This window comes from Lethenteron reissneri, chromosome 25, assembly GCF_015708825.2.
Source record: "Lethenteron reissneri isolate LAM-NWPU_2019-01 chromosome 25, ASM1570882v1, whole genome shotgun sequence".
Taxonomy (NCBI): Eukaryota; Metazoa; Chordata; class Hyperoartia; order Petromyzontiformes; family Petromyzontidae; genus Lethenteron; species Lethenteron reissneri.
The window spans coordinates 971,977-988,722 of NC_083803.1; the positions used below are offsets into that span (position 1 = coordinate 971,977).

General features: G+C 46.8%; 1 protein-coding gene across 2 annotated transcripts in view; it reads left to right on the top strand.

Annotated features, from left to right (window-relative positions):
- Nucleotides 1-13,160, top strand: part of LOC133346967 (solute carrier family 22 member 3-like) — a 28,207-nt gene extending 15,047 nt beyond the window's left edge. Inside the window, exons 6-11 of one of the 2 annotated variants that reach the window (XM_061558816.1) lie at nucleotides 3,124-3,233; nucleotides 4,515-4,729; nucleotides 6,222-6,330; nucleotides 9,201-9,313; nucleotides 12,302-12,356; nucleotides 12,725-13,160. In XM_061558816.1, coding sequence (XP_061414800.1) covers nucleotides 3,124-3,233; nucleotides 4,515-4,729; nucleotides 6,222-6,330; nucleotides 9,201-9,313; nucleotides 12,302-12,356; nucleotides 12,725-12,827 — 705 coding nt within the window. In that variant the 3' untranslated portion in view covers nucleotides 12,828-13,160. Of the gene's footprint in view, nucleotides 1-3,123; nucleotides 3,234-4,514; nucleotides 4,730-6,221; nucleotides 6,331-9,200; nucleotides 9,314-12,256; nucleotides 12,357-12,724 lie in introns of both variants that reach the window. The other variant, XM_061558815.1, reaches the window with a different exon arrangement.
- The last annotated feature ends 3,586 nt before the right edge of the window (nucleotides 13,161-16,746 follow it).

A 16,746-nucleotide genomic window follows, 5' to 3' on the forward strand; every position in this document is an offset into this window, starting at 1 on the left:
AGATGCGTCAAACAAATACGGCATGCAAAAATGCTTATGTTTCCTCCACTCTCCTGGAATCACATGGCAACGCCAGGATCTTCTGGAAAACAGTCAAATGTATCGAAAAGGCATCTAACACAGATAATCTGCCTGTTGTGCTTAACCCAAATGGGGACTATTTTTCAGAGCACCAAAAAATAGTCGATGACAATTTTAACCTTACATTTTCTGAAGCTGGTGACATTTTTGATAATGTATTGGGAGTCACCCCTGCTCATACAATTTCCTCCACCCCTGTCCAAACATTAAACGAATTTAGTTTCCAGCCTATCCACGAAAGTAATGTTCTGAAACGACTGTCCTACCTCAAAGGGTCCTCCTCTACCGGAGTGGATAGTATTCCCGTCGTTGCTCTGCTAACTGTTGGTCAGCTAATATACAAACCTATAGCCCATATTTTCAACCTGTCCATCAAAGAAGCATCAGTACTTCTATAATAGAAACATCCCTATGTTCGTCCATTTCACAAAGATGATCCAAATAACGACCGACCTAACTCAATTTTGTCCCCGTTGATGAAAAATTTTGAAAAATTATTGAACTACCAAATTAGCAGTTTCCTGTCCGACAACAATCTCTTACATCGAAACTAATCTGGGTTCCGAAAAAAATACAGCAACACATCTGCTGCAGTAGACTCTCTAAATCACATTTACAGTAGCCTTGATAATTGCAGTACTGCGCCAGTCGTTTTCTTGACTTGTCCAAAGCCTTTAATAAAGTCGACCACAACACCCTCCATTTCTCCAAACACACATTGGAATGGTTAAAAAATTACCTCTCTTCTCACACCCAAACTGTATTCATAGATGGTTGGAGGTCAAACAGTGTTAAGATAACAAAAGAGATTCCACAGGGTTCCATCCTCGGCCCTCTCTTGTTCTCTCTTTATGTCAATGACTTGAGCACTGACCTGGATCATTCCAGGGTAAATCTTTTTGCAGATGACACGATACTGATTACTGCTGGCCACTCTCCGCATGACGTGATTGCTAAGCTCCAGGGTGATTTCAACAAACTACAACATCAGCTAGTTGCTCTTAAACTTGTCCTGAAATACCTCCAAAACCAAGATGCTATGCTTCTCACCAGGACTAAAGCAGGAAGTTATTTTCCCCCAATTACATTCCTTAAATAATTATAATAGAGCAAGTCAAGAGCTATAAGTATATTGAGGTCATCTTTGATCAAAACTGAATTTTCAAGATCACATTTATTATATTGGTAAGAAGACAAAATTAATAATTTGTTTTCTGTATCGACAAGCACTGCTTCCCCCCTGTGTTCCGTTTGGAATTGATAAAAGCTACCATACTGCCTCTACTTGATTACTGTGACATCGTATATAAATCAGCCCCCAGTACTATACTGAAGAAACTTGACTCAATGTATCACTCGGCCTTAAGATTTGCATTGAACTGCCCATATAGGACCCACCACTGTGATCTCTACATTGGGTCAAACTTAACATCTCTTAATGATCGACACCTTGTGCATCAGATCTTATTTATTCACGATGTACTTACAAAAAAAAATCAGCAGACTACCTGCTGGATCTCCTCACTGTTTCGAAGAACAAATGTGACCTAAGGTCTTCGCTCATTTACCAGATTCACATTCCTTATTGCCGTACAAATACTGGAGGAAGAGCCTTTGCTACTGATGCCCCCAGGGTCAGGAATGCTATCGCCAATAAACTGCAACTTGGATCACTACCTATGAGATCTTCACTCAAAACTGCTCTAGAGGAGTTGTACACCCCTAGCTGCCACTGCTATTCAGAGTGGCCTGAAATCAAATGCATCGTTCCGGATGACCGCTGCAAAGTATGATCTTGAGTTTTGATTATAGTGTGCTGGTCTTTAAAGGTGCATTGAACATTTTTGAAACTCCTACTGATACTCCTGCTGTTATGGAGTGACTCATGCTGCCAGCTATGGCTGCAAAGTTTGGTCATACATGTTATGTATATCGTTTACTGTTATATTTGAGTCACAGTTCCTATGATCACTATTATATTGCTTTGAAAGCTTTATTTTGGTGATTTCGAAAACGCTTGATTTAGCCATGTTTGTTTGTTGAAGTACAGAGTTAGCCTGATAACTTTAATCTAAATTGTATTATGGTTGTTATTGTTTGACTTGCATCCCACTGGGATTTTTTCACATAGCGTTGAAATATGGTGTTTTTTCTGGAAGATTTTGCTGTTTTTTCCTGGATTTTTCTGTTGCGTGTAGTCACTTTAAGATGTTCTTTGTTCGTGCTTTTGTTTGTTGCGGTTGCACCCGAGTCAAGAGCCGCATGGCTCACAGAGCTATACCTAATCAATGAAACTGAAAAATGAAAACTGAGTATCCCCACACCCGCCCGGGACCTCTCACCAGGGGTTACTCTGGAATAGGAGACCACCTCCGATCGAGAAGTTTGGTTCCAGTGCCAATGCTGTGTGTGGAGGTGAGACCGACTGACTATATCTAGTCGGTACCTTTCCAGCTCCTCTACCAGCTCTGGCTCCTTTCCCCCCAGTGACGTGACATTCCATGTCCCAATAGCTCGTGTCCATCGCCAAGGTCCAGTCCGTCTGAGACCATCCCTCTCCCTGCCATACTGGCATCGCACCCGCCCCTCACCCTTCGTCCTGCGGATGGTGGGCTCACAGGATGGTGCCACATATACATTTCGGGCTGGGCCTGACCGGGTTACGAAGGACACCCAACCACCTGACACCTGCCGGAGAACACCACCCCCAGGCCTGGATCCAGGGGAGTGTCCCGGTGTACCTTGTCTAAGCGAGGTTCTTTGATCTTTGTATTTTTTGTACCATTCATGAGGGGCTTTTTTGAACCGTTATTTGTCTGGAACCTCCCCCCAGACCTGTTCGCCAAGGGAGATCCTACCAGGCGTATAAGACTCCAGGCGACATAGCTCTGAAGGTCATTGGAACACACAAACCCCACCACCATGATAAGGTTACGATCCTTAGGTGGGGCGTACACCTACCTGTGTTAAGATTATCAATACAATCTCTAATGTATGGGATTAATATGGTGATTGTACTCTGCATCCCTCTATCTGTTTTAGGGTTTTCAGGCGATAACAGCAGCTGACATGAAGTCCCCCAGCCCATCTCTTATGGACCTGCTGAGGTCCCCAAAGATTCGCAAGTACACCCTGGTGCTCATGTTCTACTGGTGGGTGACGTGCAACATATCAACACATCAATGTGCACTACATCAGTAGTACGTTAATACAAACATCGTCTCTCTTTACAATCTCGTATAACCTTGCCCAATTCAAGAAATATGTTGTTATCAACTTTGATAGTCCTGTTTGTTGCTGGCTGTTTAACGTGTTGAGCTTTTGGGCCTGTGTTTAGTAAGTGTATATAAAAAAAACACATTATGGCTTGCACAAGTGCACGCATTGTTTTTCTTCGTGGGACTGAAAAGATCTGGTCCAAGTTTCCAATATTTACACAATGTGCATTGCCAGAATAGGAAAAAGACAGCTATCTTCTCATAATGTCTTCTCAGCTGTGCTTAGTTTCAGCTGGAACTGTCTAGGGCTAAGCTCTAAGGGCTTGGGAGTTGGGGGGGAGGGGGGCGCGTAGAAATATACCATGAGAAATGAAGCTCTGATCTAAATGTGGAGTTAACATGTGATGGTCATGTGTAAGAGTAGTCCCAGTGATGTAGCTTGCTCAGTGTGCAGGCGGCACAGCTGCATAAAAGCCCACAGGCTGGCCGGGCTCATGCGCAGGAGTTTGTGAGTTCGATCCCAACCCTGAGGATGCGTCTATATTTAGAGTTTGCGTGTTCTCCCCCTGTGGGTGCATATATTTTATTTCCGGGTCCTCCGGTTTTGCCCACCATATTGAGAAACATGCGTTTCATGTATTTGGCTGCCATACATTTCCACATGATAAGCCATTTTGTTGAGCTATAATTTGTGGCCAGGCCACTTATGAATAAGAGCTATATAGCTAAGTGGGCCTTAGCTGGTAAAATAAAATAGTTTTATGTATGTGTGTTGAACTTGTTTCGCATCATACATAAGCCAACCGTGTTAATCAGAGGCAACGTCATAATAACTATCTCTGCATGTTCTGCCTCGTGGTCATGCGGATTTTAACTCCGGGTCCTCCGGTTTTTCCCTCCACATTTAGAAGCAAGCGTTTAGATTATTAGTCTGCCACTACAAATTCATATATATTATAATACAGTATAAGTCACTTTGATGAGCTATCACGTGTGGCCAGATCGCCTCTGAAAAAGAGCTAATAGTAATTTGGGCTTTACCTGGTAAAATAGAATAGTTTAAATAGTTTACATATGAAGAAGGGGGAAATTGGACTGGCTAGGCCCCCCCTCCACCTTTTCGTTCCTTCCACCGGGTTCCATGCCAACCGCGATTACATTTGCTGTATATGTACGCCACTGAGCAGTGCAATCGCTTGTGCGTGTTGCTTGCAGGTTCGTGGTAGCCGTGGTGTACCAGGGGCTGGCGCTGAGCACGGGGAACCTGGGAGGTAACCTGTACGTGGCGTTTCTGCTGGGTGGCGTGGCTGAGATCCCCGGAGCCCTGTTGGCGATTGCCCTCGTGGACCGCATCGGACGGCTGCCCCTCATGTCCGTGGGGCCCGTCCTCTCGGGCCTCTTCTGCCTCGCGTCCACTCTGGTGCCCGTCGGTATGCAGCTCCAGTCGATGAATATTGAACTAGATTTACAAATATATATTCACTAAAACTAAACTATTTTTATTTGACCAGGTAAGGCCCACTTGAGCTATCTAACTCTTTTTCCGAAGTGACCTGGCCACAAGTGATAGCTCAACAACGGGGCTTATTATGTGGAAACGTATAGCAGCCAACTACTCTAAACGCGTGATGTTGATTATAAAAATGTGGACAGAAACACCGTAGGACCCGGAGAAAAATCCACGTGACTACGGGGAGAACATGCAAAATCCAAATATAAAGCAGGCGTCAGGGTCGGGTTCGAGCCGACGACATCCTGTATACCAGGCGAAGCAGTTAACATATCGTCACTGATTCCTGAGCACAAGCCCGCAATACCAAGAGGACAGCAACAAACAGCACTTTTGAAGGTGTAACAGATAGGAGTTAATAGATTCCGTCAATTAAGCAAGGTGATGAGAACTTGAGGGAAAAGAGGCGAGGACAAAATTCCAAAGTTGAGCAGTGCGGGGAAAGAAGCAGCGAGGGAAGTGTCGTGACCTGGGAAGTGTCGTGACTTGTGGCGTGGTGGTTGAACACAGCGAGAGATGGGACGACACAGTCAGTCTGGGAAACCGGGTGGAGGAGTACATGAGTGAAAGTTCATGGTAACAGTCACCATGGTAGTAGCAATAGAAGAATGTCTTACATTGCGTTCTATCAAGTATAATGAGATATGACCTGGCTGCTGCACCCCTGCTATGGACACCGGCTCCAACTGTTGTCCAAATCCATACCAAAGCCAAATCTGTGCTTTTTTCGTCCTGCAGTAATAATCGTGGTGTCCAGCAGGGAGAGTGGTTGGGTTTTGCTGTAAATTAAGATTTTTTAAATTTTACCAGCTAAGGCCCACTGAGCTATTTAGTTATTTTTCAGAAGCATCCTGGCTATCACAAATGATAGCTCAACGAAGTGGCTTACCATGTGGAGATTTATAGCAGCCAAATACTATAAACGCATGTTTCGAAATGTAGAGAGAAAACCCGGACGATCAGATTAAAATCCACGTGATCGCAGGCAGAACATGCAAACTCCAAATATACAGGGTAGCGATCGAATGCACGACCACCCGTATACGAGGCAAGGGAATTAACATCACTCTACCGTGTGATTGATAACAACCACACAATAACTCCTTATTTACATGAGACAATGATCCCCCGTATAGCACTTAACAGACTATTGGGGCAAGTACTGTTAGTGAGCACCTATGAAGGCCAGAAAGTGGGTGGCCGGCACCACGCTAGCCCGCCTTTGTCTCCCTCGTGCCAATGTTTACACATCGCACCAGGTATTCATTTGAGTCCGAGACGATTTAGGAGAAGCATAGAACATGTTAAGGTATTGGCCATGAGTGGGAATCAAACTCGGGTTACCGGGTTCATAGTGCAGTGCGCTAACCATTATACTCCCCACACTGGCACACACTCACTCACGATTTTAGAGATGGAGTGGCTGTATGTGGCACTGGTCATGCTGGCCCGCCTCTGCATGACGATGGCCTACCAGATGGTGTGTCTGCTCAGCAACGAGCTGTACCCCACGTTCCTCAGGTGAGCGGACGTTTGTGTGGGAGAACACGGTGATCAAGGGGATGATAGCGAGCTGGTGGTTGGTGGAGCGCATTACGCAGGCAGAATAAAAAAAACATCGAGGTTGAAAACTCATTTATTTAGAACTGCTTTTTGTGTTTAGTTTGTTGTCCTTCCCCCACACCTCTGTTTCACGCGGTTGGTTACATACGGTGTAAAAGAAGCTAAATATACATGCATGCATGCCCGACCAAAATAATAGGGGAAATTAGCGAAGAAAAAAAGCCCACTACATTTTTATCTCAAAGCCTCTACATGGCTCCCACCAATATCAATAATACGTGTATTCAATATTTAAATAGAGTTTGAGGTCATTTGATTTGTTCCATGGATGATCCCATTTAGCCAGTTGCCTGGCTATTTTATAAGGGAGATTTATGGTGCGCGAGCATCGCAAAAAAAACAAATACACAAATATTAGTATTGCAGAGAACAAGTACAAGGATGTACAAGGTCACTACTCTTTGGTTCATTCGGTAAAGTCACATAGAAAATAATAATAATAGAATACGACGTTTCGGTTGCAACACAAGCAACCATCATCAAGTAAGAATGAATGATAAAACACAGACACGGGAACAGCATAGGCAGACAAACATGCAGAGAGAGACACACACAAAGACACACCGAGCGAAACACACACCAAGACAAACAGAAGGATAACGACTCTTTGCCAAAGCCTTAAATAGAGAGAGGGGGGAGGGGCCGGGGCAGAGAGAGGACTGGGGAGGCAGGACCAGCTGACGCACGAGGGGACAAGGAGGGAGCAGTGTGGAATTCCGGACCACAGTGGCCGGAGGAGAGACAATGGTTTATAGCAAGACAATCGAAAGTTTGAGAAAGCAAATTTAGTCAAATAAAGAAGTGTAATGCAATGCAACACAGAGGGTCGGTTAACACACAGTTAACGGATAGCCTGGTTGATTTATGTTCTCCAAAATAATGCTAAATTAGAAGTCACGTGTGAGTTGTGAGGAAACCCTCCCCGTCGAGGTGGTTCAAACTAGATTCGAAGCAATCACCAAAGCTTCAAATCTAGTTTTGTTTGTCTTGGTGTGTGTCTCGCTCGGTGTGTCTTTGTGTGTGTCTCTCTCTGCATGTTTGTTTGCCTATGCTGTTCCCGTGTCTGTGTTTTATCATTCATTCTTACCTGATGATGGTTGCTTGTGTAGTAGAGTTAACTACTCGATGTTCACAAACTGGGAGAGCAAATCGTTAACAAGGTTTTCCCGCTCAAACTAACGGTCAGGGTCAGGGTCTCACAAGCTATGAGAGCTGACCGTAAACAAGGTTTTCCCTCGCGACCAAACGGTCAGGGTCAGATAGGGTGAATTGGGATCCAAAAGCAGATTGGGAACGACCAATCACAGGGTTCCACAAGGTGGCCGGGGATTGGACAACCCGGCCACGAACAAGTATAAAGCCAGAGCGCTCAGAGCTCTGAGGGGGTTCGACTACACGAAGACCCAAGACGGCGGAAGAAGCCTAGGACCCTGGACCAAGCCCTCCAGCCCTTATAAGGGCTAGGGTTCAGTGTAACCAGTGGTCGGGGAGACATCCCCTAGGTCCAGTCAGAGGACATTGAAAGAGCGGGATATTAAGTAGCCTGTAGGGTGCGGAGGCTTGTACGTTCTGAGTGTAACGGGTGAGGGGACCGTATACTCCTCAGTGCATAGGGACTGTGTTCATAAGACGAATAAAAGTGTGTGCTACAAAAGACGTTGAAGAGTCCGTCCGTACAACACTACACTTGTGTTGCAATCGAAATGTCGTATCCTATTATTATTATTTTATTTTCTACGTGACTTTACCGAAAGAACCAAAGAGTAATTCCTGCAGTCATGAAAGCTTCGAATTTATGTACATATTCCTGAAGGAATATTGTAAAAATAGTGCAACTCTTTGGTCTCCTCTGTAAGATACAGCGCCATCGCTTTCACAATATCCGATCACCCATTGAGAAGATGGTAGTAAGGTGGCTCGATTAGAAAGTAGTGGGGCATCGATAACCCAGTAGTGGCGCATTCACCACTTGTGGCAGAGGTTCACGGTTCGAATACAGCGCCCGCCCTGGTTAATAATGCGATTGTGTGTATTACCGTGGACGTTGAAGATCCTGTGACGTCAATTCACCAGAGCAGGGCATTCATCGAGTTCCAGCGGCATGGTCCAAAATTCCCAAATTAAAAAAAATTCCTTCAAATGACTTAATTGGGAATCTAACACAGCAACAATAATCGCTGTCTACTGCGAAATCTTGGCAGGACCCTCATGATTAAGAGTCATGGGGCTTAGTGAGGCTTTCCTGGGTAAACAAGTGAAATAATTTTCGATTTAAAGCTTTCGTGACTGCAGGGATTCATCTTCTTGGTTCTTTCGGTAAAGTCACGTAGAAGGGAAATAATAAAATAATAAAAATAAAACATAGTAAAATAATTCTCACGACGTTTCGGCCACAATGCAAGCAGCCGTCCTCAGGTGAAGACCAGGTCTGTCTACGCTGTCTCCCCGACAGACCTTTATTATTTTATTATTTCCCTTCTACGTGACTTTACTGAAAGAACCAAGAAGAAGTGAAATAATAATGATTTTAATAAATGCATTATCCTGTGTCACCATAGCAAACCGATCAGTAGATTTTACAAGACAAACTCATAAAATAAGCCATTCATATTTGTCACATCAGAAGATGTTTTATTTCTTTTGGTTTGGTGTTTTTTTTTTATATGCTCACATTGAAGGGGCCATCTTTCATGGACCATGTACGATGAGTACGATCAGACTAATTGTGAACTCGCCAGAAAATGTTGTTTCTCCGCTGTTTTGTGCAGGAATTTTGCCGTGTCTATATGCTCATCACTGTCTGGCATTGGTGGGATAGCTGCGCCGTTTCTCCTCTACCGACTGTACAACATCTGGAAGCATCTTCCACTCATTATATTTGGTATGAATTGTACACACACAGACACATTGGTGCACTTGCACACATATACACGCAAATGTCTTGCTAGAGCCAAAAATCCATTACATTTGCAAATTGTGGACAACACAAACAGATATGAAAGTCTGTTATCTATTCTTTATGCAAAAGAGGAGCTATGTGGCACGCACCTATAATCCCTTCATTATTATGGATAATGGATCATGAATAACATGAGTTCCACTTCGTCAGAGAAATCGACGGTGGTTGTCCTATGAGCAGATTCGTTCCTGTCATTGGAATGAGGAATTCCCACCACTGGCTCAGGGTTGTAAACAGGAGATAATTGTCAATGCATCGATGCAAATTTGAGCAATACATCACTTTGACCTTTGACTTTGAATAGCAGGAGATAACTGACTATAAACTCTGCTTCTCTGTGATGTTGCGTATCCATGAATTGGCTCTATCCACTTCATCACAGATAACGGGAATTCCGCTCGTTTTTTTTCATATCATCATCTAGTGATACACAGGGCAGCTACACAGGATTGTGACAAACTAGAGTAGGCTGCATGCGTGTCAAACATAGATGCATCTTAACACGTAGTAGGTTTTCACGACTAATATTATCCATAATCGAGGTTTTTGTTGGGTTAGATTGCGTATATATATATAAATGTGTCATTAAACCCGCCACCACCCGACACAGCCAATTAGTAAGGTTTGTCACGTAATCAAAAGATGCCAGTTAGTTACTCGTTCAGCACACCGGTGTTTCGCTGGTAATTACAACCAGCCTCATTAGGTAACAGTTAGAATACTGGTGAAACGTTGTACTCGAATTGTAAATGTTGTGGGTCTACTCTGCAACATACCGATATATTATTTGGGTCTTTCGGTAACATAGATAGGTTCAAAGAAAATAATAAAAAACTGAGACGTTTCGATCACAACACAAGCGACCGTCATCAGGAAAAGGGAGGTTAGCTTCTAAAGACAACTGCTTATAAAGGTTTGAAATGGGCGTAGCCCAAATGTCAACAGCCAATGTTAATGTAAGTGGTGGGCAGTGACTGTGGCGGTGGTGGGTTTTCTACCAATCAAAGGGCTGCCAGGCAAAAATTTGCATGTTAATGTAAGATCACCGAGCATCCTCCACGGCGAATGTGCCAAGGTGGCTATGTCAGTGTGAGAGATGAGCATGTTACTGTAAAGAGATTAGCATGTTTACGTGAGAGATTAGCATGTTAATGGGAGATCGTGAAGCAGCAACCTCGAGGATGGCATGCGAGGTAGCTGTGTTAGTGAGAAATTTAATCTGTTAATGTAAAAAATCAGAGAGCCAAAAATAACAACTAACATTGGAAGGTGGTAGAATGGGAACATCACAGCCAGTTATGACTTAAACTGGTTAATAACGTCCTTCTAATGATTGCTCAGTTTCTACCCATCTTCTCAGTTGAAATTGTGTTTGTGTCTATTTATCTGGATGGCTTCATGAACGAATCTTTGTTGATAGCCAGTGGGTTTGCAAAGTACCTTCGTCTTAGAGAAATCAATTTCGTGTGAGCCCACTGCATTAAAACAATGATCAGCCACGGCCGAGGTATTGGTCCTACCGTGTTTCAGATCTGCCTTATGTTCACGAACACGGTCTGAGACATGTCGCTTAGTTTCCCCAATGTAACATACCGATATGTGGAACTAGTAACTAATCGGCATCTTTTGTTTATGTGACAACCCTTACTAACTGGCTGTGTCGGGTGGTGGCGGGTTTAATGACACATTTTTTACGCGATCTAACCCCAAAAAAACATTATGAAGGTGAATCTGTGCAGGCAGCACTTTGGTAGCTTGGCCCCAGCAACCCGTGATGCAGTGGCACAAGAAACGTGCGACCACTGTGAAGGCTGTGGTGGCAGGGAGAGGCCATCTATCAAGTGCCCGTAGGACGTCCCCCATTACGCGCTGGGAAGCAATCTTCTGTCAGGGGTTACCTTGCCCTTAGCCCTCCTCTAACCAAAGGCCGAGCCCCAAGGCAGGGTGCGGGAGCTGTTATCGCTGAGCATGGGAGCCATTGATAAGGTACGGCCAGCCGGGTCAGCTGGATCAACGGCTAGGGCAGTGGAGGGCACTACTTCTCGCTTGAAGAGGGGCACCACGATGGCGAGATGTTAACGACCTTGCCTGGTATACAGGTAGTCGTGGGTTCGATCCCGACCCTGATGCCTGCTGTATATTTGGAGTTTGCGTATTGTCCCCATGGTCGCGTGGATTTTTCTCTGGGGCCTCTAGTTTTTCCCTCCATATTTATAAACATGGGTTTCGAGTATTTGTCTGCTATAAATGTCCACATGATAAGCCACTTCGTTGAGCTATCATTTGTGGCCAGGTTGTTTTCTCAAACTTCCAATTTCCCTCCCCCTGCCGCTCTCTAAAATTTTACAAGGTTTGTCAAACTTCCAATTTCTCTCCCCCTGCCACTCTCATTGAAATGCTAATTTCTCTGCCCCCCCCCCCTCTCTCTATATATAATGCCTCGTCACAGAGGCGTTGTTTCTCTGTGTGTGTCTCTGTGTGTGTGTGTGTCTCTCTATGTGTCTCTCCCCCATGTGTGTGTCTCCCTCTCTCTGTGTCTCTCTGTGTGTTTGTCTCTCTCTCTGTGTGTCTCTTTCTGTGTATGTGTTTCTCTCCGTGTCTGTGTTTGTCTCTCTATGGAAATGTCTCTCTCTCCGAGCTTGCATTCATTCACACCTGATGACCGTTGCTTGTGTTGCAATCGAAACGTCGTATTCTGTTATTCATTTTATTTTATTTCTACGTGACTTTACCGACATAACCAAAAAGTAATCACGATCCTTCTAAAGTCCAGTAAATGGCATATACTGTAACAGTGTCCAGCATGCTGCCAACTTGTAATTGCAAATGCCCTTTAAGCGTGCACACACGCCTGTGTGTTTACAGGGATTCTAGCGATTGCTGAAGGATTTTTAATTCTGCTTCTGCCAGAAACAAAAGGCCTGCCTTTGCCTGAAACCATTCAAGATGCGGAGAACATCGGAAAGTACGTATCTAGAGCGTGTTTTTTGGTTAACATTTTAAACGTTATTTCATATTGCAGAACATCTTAGTACTTTGATGTCAACAGTTGTATGCAAGTATTTATTTAAAATCGCTGTAATGCCAACGCGTTATGGAAGTGTAGATGGTGCTTTAAAAAATGAAGTGCATATATTACAAATCTATTCTTTAAAAAAATGTGGTATGCTACAAATGTATTTGTCGATATGCAAACAATTGATATGTCAAGTATATAAGACCACAAAATGTGCAAAATGTCATCACGGAAAGTGAAAAAATCAACCTTCTCGCCAACCTGCCTTCAATGTCAATATTTTTTCTCCGCGGCGATTGTGTTTGTATGATGTACAGGATTCAAAAGGCAAAGCTGGCAAGCAGGTCGAACCCGCACAGAGACGCGATATATTCACTTGGGAAGGCAGCGAGCAACAACATGGAACTCGAGTGTATATAAGCGTCGGGTGAAAGGACCCTGTGCGAAACACGCGAAGATGAATGTTATCATTAGTTTACACTGATTTGTATTTTTGTGATTATTTGAATCATTTCTGTTCCCAGTAGTTGAAGTTAATGCATAAACTGTGAAAATCAAATGCTGAACTGATAACTTTGTATTAATTCGGTTACTCTGGTGTAACAGTCAACATAGAGAGTTACTTACACATTGATATCATGTAAATGAGATTAATATACGGTGTGAAGTATACACGGGAGTTTGAATGAATCTTTAACCCCTCCATCTATGTTATATGTGTGGGAGGCGGGAATAAAAAAACCCATTGCGTCATCTGCAGGTGGTTGGTCTAAGCGGCCCTTGTCTGGTGTGAGCTCACAACTGAGTTGTGCATTGCACTGCAAGTCCCCTGAGCGTATTACAGCAGGGTGGTGGCACGTGGTTGCCACCTCCAAGGTACAACAAAAACTGAGATATATCACGGAAAGAAGAATACAACCACAATACCGAAATATGTGAGAAATACGGTGAAATTCATTGACTTGATTGGTGTATTGACACAAAAAAAAGATTATGGGAAAACTCAGACAGGGTGGGTCATTTTAAGTGGCACCGTGAATAATGATAAAATAACCAAAGGCTGTTGAAACTTTAGTAGTTCTATATAATTCACAAACACGGGGAAGGATTTGCCTCTACTCGTGCCACACTGAGAGTCTGTGCTTGGTTTGGGGTAGGAGGACAAGTCTCTCGTGCCATGGCCTCGAGGTGTTTCACTCTCGCCCCACCATTTCTGCCGAGGCGGTGACATTACCGACCCAGTAGAGACATCATATGATCATCAGCCGTGAACAATCAACTCATTGATGAAGGCGTCCTCAAGTAATCGCCATCACTCACGGTTCTGCGAAGTGGATCCTCATCATGATGTGTACTGAGCGTGGCGACTCAGGGCCCCAAGTGTGTGATGCCGCCGCCACGAAGCCGTTCAGCAGGCGCCCCATCCCCGACCTCGCCACCACCAAGCAATGGAGCCAACCCCTTGTCCCCCTCACCTCACCTCACATGAACACACCCGCACGCATCCCCCCCCCCCCCCCCCCCCCCCATAGAGCTCCGAGGGGAGGTCACCTGGCCGACCGGTTTTTATCCGAGAAACCCTTATCGGGATTAACTCTCACGGTTTCCGGCGATCAGGGAATTGGATGACCTCCCCCGTGCTACGTTGCGCCGCGGCGCTGCGATCAGCCTTAATATGGTGTGGTCGCGGCGTGGGGCATTCGGCCACCGCGGTTGAGGCGCATTTCCCCCCACACACGCCAGTATCGACGGGGCAGGCAGAGGGAATAAGCATTGTGATGGAGGAGCATCATTAGAAAACACGCAGCGCATCTGAACTGCATAATCAGGCACCCCCGCACAGGCAGCGGAGGGACGGCCTAATTACGCTCGGGCACGCAGGCACCATTGTTAGGGGAGTTAAAGGATAAGGCTATTAGTATAAATAACCTGGAGAGCGGGGTCACGCGGGCAGCCGTGCACAAATTCCCACGGCGCACCTTTGTAATGGACGCCGCCGCATAATCTGCAATAACAAAGGCATGCGTGAGAAAGGAATTAACTTGCGGAACATCCGATTAGCATATCGAAGGCCCACGGTACGTGGGAAGGGGGTAGGGGCCTGAGTCCGGGGAATTAGGATAAAAGGGAGCGTAGCGAGGTAGAGCTCTCTCTTACTCCGAGAAGCCAGCGTCCAAGACGGCCCCCAGCTCTGCCCTCCGGACGTCCGTGCGACGTGTCGAGGCAAGCAGCGAGGAAAATCCACGGAACGTCGAGTGCCTCAAACCGGGAGTAAGGAGGTAAAAGTATTTCATGAAAGATACATCGGGAATAGGTATAAAGGTATCAGCGTAGGCCAGCCTCGTTGACTCACACTGATTTAACATCTAGTTCCAGGTAGCAGATAATAAATCATTAATAGCGAAGCGTGGCCTCGCGTGATCTTGTCGAGCAGTGTGAGCATGTGGGTGCGCGTGTGTGCACAGTGGTTCGCCACGTGAGTGAGCGCTGCGCAGAACTGAGCGCGCGGGTGAGCGTGTGTACGCAGTGGTTTTGTAGTGCTGCGGCTCGCCTCGGGGGAGCGCTGCGCAGAGCGGTGCGAGAGTGGGTGTCGCGTGTGTTCACCCCGTGGGTGATACAGGTGCGCGATCATAACGCGAGTATTCAGTGGTGAGTGAGTGCCGCGGGGAGCTGTGTGCGTGAGTGCGCATACGTTCGTTACGTGTCGGATACGGAGGCGCATTGGTAACATGGTTATTCGACGTGGAGGCGAGTGCCGCACAGGGCTATAGACGGGCACACGCTCGCAGTGTGCGAGAGCTGCACGTAGCGGTGTAAAGAGGGGGAGTGTGGCGTTTGATTGACGATACTGTGCGCACGTATGCTCGCAGCGTGGGAGCGCAGCGCGAGGCTGTAACAGTACGGGCATCGCGTTCGAATGCCGGCGAAACCGTAGCGGGTAATAGGGAGGTGGGGTAACGTAAACGGAATAGGGGATGCAGGCGGGAGGGACCCCTGGGGCCAACGGCCCCCACATATTGGTGTCAGAAACGGGACGATTCCCCGCGCCCCCAAGGGAGAGAGGCCCCCCAACCCAAGTTAAAGTAAAATGCACATTTACGGGCAAAGGGATTCCATCATGGAAATCGTTTGCATGCAGCATCAAGGGGGCTAAAAAGGTTAATGGGTGGTCAGATGAAGAGGCGTTGCAGCAGTTAGAGCTACATTTAGATGGGCGAGCAGCTGACTTTGTGGAAGCTTTGCCCGCAAGCGCACAAACTCAGTGGGAAAAATTAATGTTCCAACTCGAACGGCGCTTCGGCGCCTATGACGCGGAGGAGGCGCAGGTGGCCTTAGAGGCACGCCGCCGCCAGCCCGGCGAGGATCTGCGAGATTACGCCGAGGACGTATGCATGTTGACCCAGCTCGCGTACCCGGAGCACGAGGCGAAAGTAATTGAGAGCCTCGCCGCCGGGAAGGTCCAGCGATATTTGGCACGCACCCCGTGGTGGCAGCCAAATATAGACGGTGCACGCCTCTCCTTTAACACACTTGTCGAGCGTGCGCGTAAATGCGAGAAGCTCTCTGGTGAGCGCGCGCAGCCTCGAGGGAGGGGACGAGAGTGCGCCGTAGCGAGCCTACTCTCGGACGAGGAGGAGGAGCTCGCCATCGCAGGAAGGGGACGGGCAAGGGAGCCCCAGAGACCCAGCGAGACCACCCCGGGGTGGGTAGCCGGGTTACAGGCCGGGGTGGGAGATATGATAACCCAAGCACGCGAGGAAGCGAATCGAAATGTGAAGACCATCCAGTCTGAGATGGGTGAGCTACACTCCACAGTAGGGGGGCTGGCCGGGAAGGTATCCCAATTAGAGTCCGAGTTGGAACAACTGCGTACAGGGAGAGGGAGTGGGCAGGGGACCCACTACGGAGCGGCCACCCCTCCCCGGACGTGTTATGTGTGCGATCGGCGAGGGCATCTCAGGAGGGACTGTCCTCAGGTCGCCCGAGCTAGACAAGAGCTAAGGTCAAACTCTAAGGCCCCCCGAGAGAGGGGACCACCGGGGGGTGAAATCGACGTAGCCCCGACACAAACAAGCTGTGAGAATAATGGCGAGCGAGTGATCTCCACCCAGGTTCCAGCAACAACGCCCACAGAAACGGTGACTCCTGGCGACTGGCTACGGGAGCTAGTGGCGGGGATCACGGGGGCCACGTCGCTGGTGGAAGGGGAGGTAAACGGAGTGCGTACCCGAATCCTGTTGGACACGGGGGCGGTGGCCTCGCTCGTGAGCGCAGCGCACTGCAGCGCGATTGGGGTCGACGTGCGTTACCTGCAGGCCCTGGACCGCGCGCTGCACAC